General features: G+C 36.4%; 1 protein-coding gene across 1 annotated transcript in view; it reads right to left on the reverse strand.

Annotated features, from left to right (window-relative positions):
* The window catches only part of LOC122808711 (CD209 antigen-like protein C), a 464,731-nt gene extending 455,770 nt beyond the window's left edge, over positions 1-8,961 (reverse strand). The window contains exon 1 of the mRNA XM_044079699.1: positions 8,751-8,961. Coding sequence (XP_043935634.1) covers positions 8,751-8,844 — 94 coding nt within the window. The 5' untranslated portion in view covers positions 8,845-8,961. The remainder of the gene's footprint in view (positions 1-8,750) is intronic.
* Between the last annotated feature and the right edge of the window lie 597 nt (positions 8,962-9,558).

Here is a 9,558-nt window from a genome sequence, read left to right on the forward strand (position 1 = left end):
TATCAAATGCAGAAATATTAAAAAAAAAAACAGTAGATCAAGATACAACAACATCAAACACCATAAATAAACAACCCAAGTTCAAAATAATAAAAAAGATAACAAAACAGGAACCAGGAATGTCATACAAATTAAACATGGTTTATAGTAATAAAAGTAATAAAAACTCAGATGTAATCATATTAGCTGATCAGAACCAGTAAATGCATGTAAAAAGGTAAAAAAATAACCTCATGAAGAAAGTGAAAAGAAAAACTATACAAACAAAAATGGATCAATACAAAAAGGGACAGGAAATGAATAACATGAAAAAACACAAATCCCCAAAACAACCAATTTAACCCAGGAGTCAGATTACACACACACACACACACACACACACACACACACACATATATATATATATATATATATATATATATATATATATATATATATATACACACATACCTGTTAGTAACAGCCTGCATTTCATTGCTGGAACCTGTGTTCCAAGAGACTGCTTTTCAATCTATCTGGAAATACACAGAGCTAAGTATATATTTTTGATTTTAGAGTTTGTACTGTTAATTGTTGCTTAAAAATTTTCAGATCTCTGATGAAAGTGTTTTGCCCCACCCATCCTCCCTATTTCTGGCTCGTAGTTTAAATTTGGTGGCTTTTGCACTTGCCCGCCCCACTGTAGATTTGATCTGGGACACTCCCCCAGTCCCATCTCTTTACCACTTCTGCACTTGCTTTTAGTTCTTTTTAATTTAATTGCATTTTTAAAACTATATTTGGTCTAATATTGCTACATACTCAAGTGTGCTAGCTTGCACTGCATGTGAATTGTTTTTGCTGCTGTTTTAGCTCATTTTCTGTAAAAAAATAAATAAATAATAAAAAAAAAAATAGTGTAAGCCTGTTTCCTACCACACTGTAAAGGTTCCAGACTCCAAATCTGACCTCAAACCAGTGACAAGTGGAGTACCACAGGGTTCAGTCCTGGGACCTCTCCCGTTTGGTATCTACATCTCTGAAGTACAGGCTAACACAGAAGGCCTCTGGCTAATGAAGTTCACAGATGACTGCAAACTAGAAGCCATAGTCAAGTCCCCAAATGATATGGACATCCTACAGAAGGACCTCGCTGAGACAGATGTCTGGTGACAGAGTCATGGCCTTAAGCTCAATGCCAAAAAGTGCAGTGTCATCCCCTTTGGTAAAAACTCTGCCTTCATGAACTACCACATAAGCAGCAATCTACTTAACACCGAATGTGTGACAAGAGACATTTGGACCCGGGTGGACAGTAGTCTCTCCTTTGATAGTCACATTGCCACAGTAGTCAGGAAGTCCTTCTACGTGGCACACCTCATCATAAAAGGGTTCTCATCCAGGAAAAAAGAGGTCATTGTTCCTCTCTACTTGACTCTCATTAGACCCATTATAGAGTACAATTCCCCTATTGGAATGTATCTCACAAGACATCTGCAGCAGCTGGAAAGGCCACAGAAGTACCTCACAAAGAGGATTACTGGCCACAAACAAATGCCCTACACTGACCATCTCAAGAAACTCCAGCTTTACTCCGTAGCATATCGCCTACTCCGAGGTGATCTCTGCCTAACATATAAAGCTATGTCAAACCCAGAGCTGTTGGACATGCTACACCTAAAGAAATTCCAATCCCTCCGAGCTACATGCTCTAGGGACCTAAGTCTTGTCACCACAATAAACAGAACATGCTGGAGGGATAGATTCCTGTCCCAGAGACTTCCCATGCTCTGGAACAGGCTACCCATCTATATTAAGCAAAGTTCTTTATTAGCACTCTTCAAGAAAAATCTTAATGAGTGGATGGGAAATAGGAAATACTCCCTGGGGATCACTTCTGTGTCTCTGCTTGACAGTGGCACAGGAAAATATCTTTCTTGGGTGGCGTAAGCTGGGGAACCTTGTTGGCTAGGCTTACGTAGGCCCTTAGGCCGATAGCCTAGTATCTATCTATGAACCTATATATATATATATATATATATATATATATATATATATATATATATATAAATACATTTTATATATATATATATATATATATATATATATATATATATATATATATATATATATATATTTATATGGTTTACTATCAAAAATTCGAAACGAACTTGGTCGACCCACATATGGTCGACCAAAAGAATTTAAAACTCACATTGTCAAACACCGAGACTGCCAAATCACAAACCAAATTTGACCTATGGATGGGTTTCGGCATTCGACATTGCCGAATTTGACATTCCGATTCTCGACTGAAGTGTTTGCTTCAAATTTTTTGATAGTAAACTATATATATATATATATATATATATATATATATATAATATATATATATACATGCACATTTACACACACACACACACACACACACACACACACACACACACACACACACACACACACACACACATAACATATGCATTAATGCAGAAAAATGGATATTCCTAGGCATTGTTTGAAGGAAGAGATAAATCTGAAAATGCCATGTACAAGTAAATATTGAGTGAATATAAATGCATATTAAAATATAAGTAAAACACATATAAAAAGTATCACAGAAACTCAAATAAAAGCAAAGTGCTTACCATCAATTAAGCTAACTTAAGCAAAATTATGGGGTTGGGAGAGCATTTCTACTTAGATATATGTGTTTTTCAGTTCTTGGCAATTACCACCAGAACAATTTACCTTCATGAGTATTTTAGGGTACAGTAAACATACTGTCAGCTAAACCAACTTGAAAAATGGGGGAGTATTACTGCTTCATATATGTTTCTTTCAGTTCTTGTAGTTGCTACCAAAATAACTACTCTTGTAAACATTATTGAGGCTGTGTTACCAGGAAATCGGTATATATATTTGTGTAGTACCTTGTTACTGATACACAAGTCTCTGCCCAGACTCATTCACTTTCCAGTCGTGTAGTGCTCGCACCTGTTTATAAACTGGACTGCATAATAGTATGTAATAGTTTAACAAAATGGTCCCTTAAAACTCTGAAAATAAAATTTCATACCAAAATTCCGCATAGTTAAAAAGTTAAAAAACTGCACAGCAATTGGGTCATTAAAATGGATAGAGGAACTATTTTCCATTAAAGTATACCACAAAACATATAATTATCATACATAAAGTACTAAATGTAAAATGGAAACAGCAAAAGAAAAAAATAAGGAAAAAAAGCAGATTGCTATTTAATATGTGCAACAAGGCATTCGGGCATGTGCATGATTTGAATATTACTGCATGATGAGGGATTGTAAGGCAATTACTCTTCTGGCTCATGCCTCACAACACCCTAGGGTGGGAATTAATACTACAATTATCCCTTTATGCCTTATTACATACTTGTTGGAGGACAGGGTAGGTATTTGACAGCAATAAGATGAAATAAATTATTATGGCCATTTTTTTCTACTCACCCAAACAAATATCAGATATGTAAATAGAAAGTTATTGCCTTTTTAGTGGGGATGGGAAGCCTGGGAATGTAGCCTGTCTGTGACAGTGTCTAACCATGGCTTGTGAGGAGGCCGTGTATGTGTGTGTGTGTGTGTGTGTGTGTGTGTGTGTGTGTGTGTGTGTGTATGTGTGCGTGTAGGACAGCTGTAATATATCAGTGAAAAGAAAAAGATCAAAGCTTTTATTTATGGATATTTTATATGACTTCTTCATATTCAAGAGGTGAGTCTTATCAGAAATGATACATTCCACTGGTTAGTATGTATAGGACAGGAGCTGAAACAAGCCTTTTCTTATATTTTTGGAAACAATGAAGTGAGCCCATGTTTTGGCATTTAGTTCTTTTTCACTATAATTGTATGGCATAGTTATAAGTCATTTTTTTCCATCAGTGAGTTTAATTTTTAAAGTTTAAAGTCACATTGAGTTTCTCCCCAATGTCTTGAACTGTGCAAGCTGGCAGAGTGCTTTCTGTTTCCTCCTTCTTCACTGTGGTGTAGCCATGGAGTTAGTATATATAATTGGGACTATATTATATAAGCGAGCGCTTAACATTGCGAACACTATATAATCGGCCCAAATTCCACGAAAAGACAAAATACCGAACAAACAGATCACCGATTTTTTTTCCCAGGGAACAAAAATTGCTGATCCATTAAAAAAAAACAAAAAAAAAAAAAACTACAAAATAAAGTGGGGGCCTGTGCCCCCCACACTCTCCCTACTTAAATATACCAACTCCGACATCACACCACCATGGAGGAAATGGCAAAGTCCTGAAAACGGCCCAGTGATTTTTTTCCCTAGGAAAAAAATAGCTGTTCCGTGATTTCGGAATTTCGCCATTTCGGTGAAACAAGTTCGATTAAGCAGCATTCACAGTTTCAAGCATTCACTGACTTAAAAGGAACCCTATATAATTTAGGTGTTGGGTTCAGGGAGGTTTACCCCTGTAATAATACCATTTTCAAACCATAGTTTTGATGAATAGTGAGTCAAAAATGATGTGACAGTGGGTAGTAAGTAAATCTAATTTTATAGTGTCATAATTGCAAATACATTTAAATTTAGTTCACAATAAACTATTTAGATGTTTGCATTTTTCCACAGAGATAAATGCCTAAAATTATGAAAAATATATTTGTTTTTATAACATAAGATCTAAAACTGCTATTTTTTTTATATTTCTCTGAATGTTTTGCTTTCTAATACATAAAAAATAAAGGAAACTGTTATGGCAATTAGTGCAATTGTGCTATTATCATAGCATCTAAATAAATATCCAATTTACTCTGCCAGTTAGTGTGGAAGATTAAGGCTATAAGTTACTGCATGTAGTTCAGGCTTTGATACCCTCAGCCTTGACTGTTGTGTGACTCTTAGCAAGTTACTTAACCAATAATTGCTCTGGGGAAATTTGGCTAGGTTCCTCAATGCTCTCTGCCATATATCTAGTAACTAAATATGAACTTCACTTTATAACTACATAGCTGGATTTTCTTTCCCCACAAAATATATTTGAAAAAAATGTCAGAAGTATAACCTTGCATTGATAATTTCTACCACCTACATGATCATTAGAATAAAGGCTTCTAACTTGTATAATATTTGGTTTGTAGTATGTGATTTCTATAAAAGGTGGTAAAATGTTGCTCATGTCAATAATATGTTTTTATTGCATCATGCATTATAGCTAAAGTAAGAATCATGCATATTTCTCTAGAACATTTTTTTTTTTCATTTGTAACATTCCATGACTTAAACTTCATGACCTGAAGCAGCCAAAGTGGTGGACTCAAGTTCAGGACTGAACTATTTGCATGTAAATTCTTCAGGATAGAAATGAATATTAAGTGCATTTTATAACTAGGTTTCTATTCTAATTTTCTAAAAATGGGATTATGAACTTCAAAGGGGAGTTGACATATAACCTTTTTTACATAACAAGGATCAGACAGTAGATATTCTAGGAACTTTTGCCAGGACTTAGTGGCTATTAGACAAGGTGCTTATGTTTGCTGAGACTGACAACAAAAATGTTCTTAACAAGCATGGTGCTGTAGTGGCAACAGAGGGCTGTCACTGACCATAAGGAGTTCTGACATCTAGGCTATCATAGACAGACATTATTATTGTGAAATGCATCAGTTGCAACAACATTTTCCAAAAATCTACTTGTGGCCAATGACAGACCAGTATGTGTGGTGTATTTCTACAGGTGAATACTGGAGTTGAGTGGGGCTGGGATGTTAGGATAGGCATGAATTTATTGCTGTGATAGTACTGGGATAGGTAGATCCTGGAGAACAAAATGGGTACATTGCTCTTGCTACAATTTGGTATTAAGTTACCAGCTTCTAGCAATAAAGTTTGATGAAATCATATGCACTCAGAGGACTGTTTTTTTTTTGCCTTGATAAGCATGACTTTTTAAACTGTGCGTAGGAAGGTTCAAGTAAGATAGCAAGTCCTTGTAATTACTACTGCAGTTACTTTTATTTTATTATTTAACATTTGTTTACTGGGAAAGTTGGACTGGGACAGAGTCCATTTTCAGCAGGGGCCCAGGGAGAAATGCTCCAGATGCATGTCTTTGGAACATGGAGGAAACCGGAGCACCCAGAGAAAACCCATGCAAATGCAGGGAGGACATGCAGACTATGCACAAAAAGCACCCCATCTGAGAATCAAACCAGAGAACCTTTTGCTGTAAGGCAACAATGCTAACTACTGCACCACTGTGCCACCCACTTTTGGTGACCGAGTACCTTTTTTAATTATTTTATACTTAATAAAAGTAAAACCAAGTTTAATGAGTGTAGAAAAACTGGTGGCCATTTGTTTTCTTTTAGGCTGTGCTTCACGACAGCTTAATATGCTGCCATGAAGCAGTACACTTGCTTTTTTCTAGGCCTTACCTGTACATTATCACCCTGCTGTACAACATTCATTCTTCATTCAGAATGATGATGCAAGTTTTGCCCTTTGCCTAAAGTTCTTTAACTAATAAAACAAGAGATTAGATCAGAAAAAGTCTGCAGTTGTCACCTGCTTTTGATTTTATTTAGATATTTGCCAAAAAAGAGTAGGCCAACAAATTTGGAAAAGTTGGGATAGGTCCTAGGGTAGTTATCATGTATAAAACATTGGATAGATAATGGGACACAGATGCCCATAGTAAAGGATCAATGCTCAAAGGAGTTGCCATCATTCAAATGTGCAAAATTTTACTTTTTTAAGTTAGATATTGCTGGACAAGTCATACCAACAGTCATTTCAAAAATCAGCATTCCATTCGATCACCAAAATAAAGGCTCACTATTGCCAAAAGCTAGTTATGCTTGGGTTATTCCTTTCCAAGATCATTGTTAATAGCATTACAGAACAACTGGAGGAAAACATTATCATATTTGCTGCAGAAATAAATTTAGGCAGTATCGCTGATATACAGGAAGGTAAAGATTAGAAATGCACATGTCATGCATGCTCCTTATCAAGAAGTGGGGGTAGGGATAGAAGAAATACAATAAAACACTTAGCTGCCCAGTGCCATTTAACTTTTGGCCAGTGCATTGCTAGCAGTGGATATATCCATTCAGGGCATGAGAATGCATGGGGCAATGGGGCAGTGCAGTGGGATAGGAAGCTGAATAGGGAGACTCAAAAATAATATTAAAGATTATGTTTATATTTTCAATCTACTTGTGTAACCCAAGTACTTTTTTACAGCTTTTAACATTCTTACCAAAGACTTACAACATGTTATCTAAGAGTTGTACCTTATCAAATTTGCTCCAGATAAAGCTGGCTCTCTTGCACAGTTACAGCAAAGCAACAGATAATGACGAATTATGAAATAACAGAGGGAAATTGTAGTACATGGTGTCTAATATGACTATACCCATAGGTTAGTTCGATACTAGTATAATTCTCCAGTACTTTCACTCTGCTTTCTCATTGGTGAACATTTACATAGATCTTTGTCCTCTTATAACATTTTATTCTCTATTTTTCTACAAAAAAAAAAAACTTGTTCACCGATGACACACCCTAATGGGAAGCATGGTCCAATGAGGGATGTAGCCCGCAGATGAATTTGGAAATATAGGGTAGGGGAGGAGAAAGTGGATAGGGTAGAAGAGCAACCACCCAGACTGAATATGGATGGCTAAGAGCCTCAGGATGCCCTTAGATTCTACCACCAACTCCAGAAGGCTATGCAGTAAGCCCAGGGGAGTTTGTGGCTGCTGGTAGACCTGGTGTGGCCATGGGGCACTTGGTAGGAGTGCAAAAAGGATGATGTGGGCAGGAAACTGCACTACACTATGTATAAAGTGAGAGAGTTTCCAGCCATTGTTGGACTTCGTATTTATAAACATTCCTCACTCTGATTATTATATTTTTTTAATTTTGATTTTACTAATTAACTAATTTACTGTAGCAAGAGAGTCATGATATAGTTCAGAAAGATGTTGTTGCTTATCTTTCAGAGTTGTGTTGCATCTTTACAGCATTCACTTGCATACTGTTTCACTATATTAGCCTTGTACCCACAACCTACACTCCTGCAGCAGTGCAGAAAAACACCTGTAAGTTAGCAAGCCTTGCCCAGATTGCCACAAAATGGCATCCAGTGGGTTGCTTCCTGATTTGTTTCTTATTTCCAAGTGACAAAGAATTAAGGAGTCAAACATGGAGAATTACAGGTATTAAAGATGATGAAAAACTGGCATCAAAACAATGTTTAGCTGCTGTTGTTAGTTGACACACTGATAAGACAAACCCACTTGAAATACTATGAAAGAAAGATTGCATTGTATGTTGTACTAATCAGAACAGGAATGGTTTGATCACAGAATAGGCAAACAGATTAAGGTAAGTGGGATGGGAAGAGAAAGATTAATAATTTTTCATTTTCCTTGCTGAAATGAGCAGGAAGTGGACAGAACACAAGAAAAAGATGTTAGCAAAATACGTAGCTTAAAGCATCACACACCATAAAAGTATAAATATGCAGTAACACAACTAAACTGCTGCAAGTATATTTGCACCTCCTGAGTAGATCATGGAGACATAATTTCTCCTTTGTCATCCATTTAGCCTTTCAACTCCACTATGAGCCACCCAACGTGAAACTCAAATGAGAAATATACCACCACATGTAATGGCAAAGACAGTACATCTTATTAACAAACAATGGGATAACAACAGAATTAAACAGTACAAATAAAGTACCTAACATTTCTTACCTTTTCTCTCCTGTGGGAGTGAAGTTTTGGAACTTGAAGTCTGCGACTGATTGTGGAAAATTAATTGTGCATATGTCAGTCCTTCTTCTTCCATCTTGACTTTTCTCAGTCCGAGTATATGCCTCTTTAAATTATCATTGTGGACAATTTCCAGAACTAGCTGTTTTGCAAGGATAGCGTCATTGTTGCCTTACTTCTGCTTTCTTTTTAAATATGACTGATGTACTAGTGGAAAGGAAATGTTGAAACTTAAAGTCAAGATGTTTCATAGTTTCATTTCACAACTGTAATGAAGTGCTGTTAAAAACGAAAAGTCCTCCATTAACAGCTTGCCATTTTATTCATCTACAGTAATTAGCACAACTTGAAAGTCATGATGTGTTGTGTCTCACAGCTTGTTGCATTCAGAGGCACCAAGAAATGCAAACCTGCTAGTAACTACCTAGGGGTGATAAATCTTACTGAAATACAGATGCAAGGATAATCTGTTAGAAAACCCTAATGTTATACTGTATTTTATAACAAAACCAAAACATGGCACAGAAGAACAAAATGGTAAAACTTTGAGATGTGGCTATACAGGTTGCATAACAAGACAAAGAGAAATGTAAGTTTTGAGTCTGGTAAGAAGAGAAAGTGACTTACAAATGTGGTTGGCTCTGTAGCATACAGGAATGGAGTTCTCACTATGTTTCAGAGGCCTCTGGTTTTGTTAACTGTCGAATTACTAAAGGAGCCAACTGGGGAGGGATAGGACTGAACAGCCAAAGCCAGGACACTCACACCAGGAAGAGATGTTGGTAGTGTG

The sequence above is a fragment of the Protopterus annectens genome, chromosome 8.part0 (genome assembly GCF_019279795.1).
Source record: "Protopterus annectens isolate FY-2018-M chromosome 8.part0, PAN1.0, whole genome shotgun sequence".
In the NCBI taxonomy this organism is placed as follows: Eukaryota; Metazoa; Chordata; order Ceratodontiformes; family Protopteridae; genus Protopterus; species Protopterus annectens.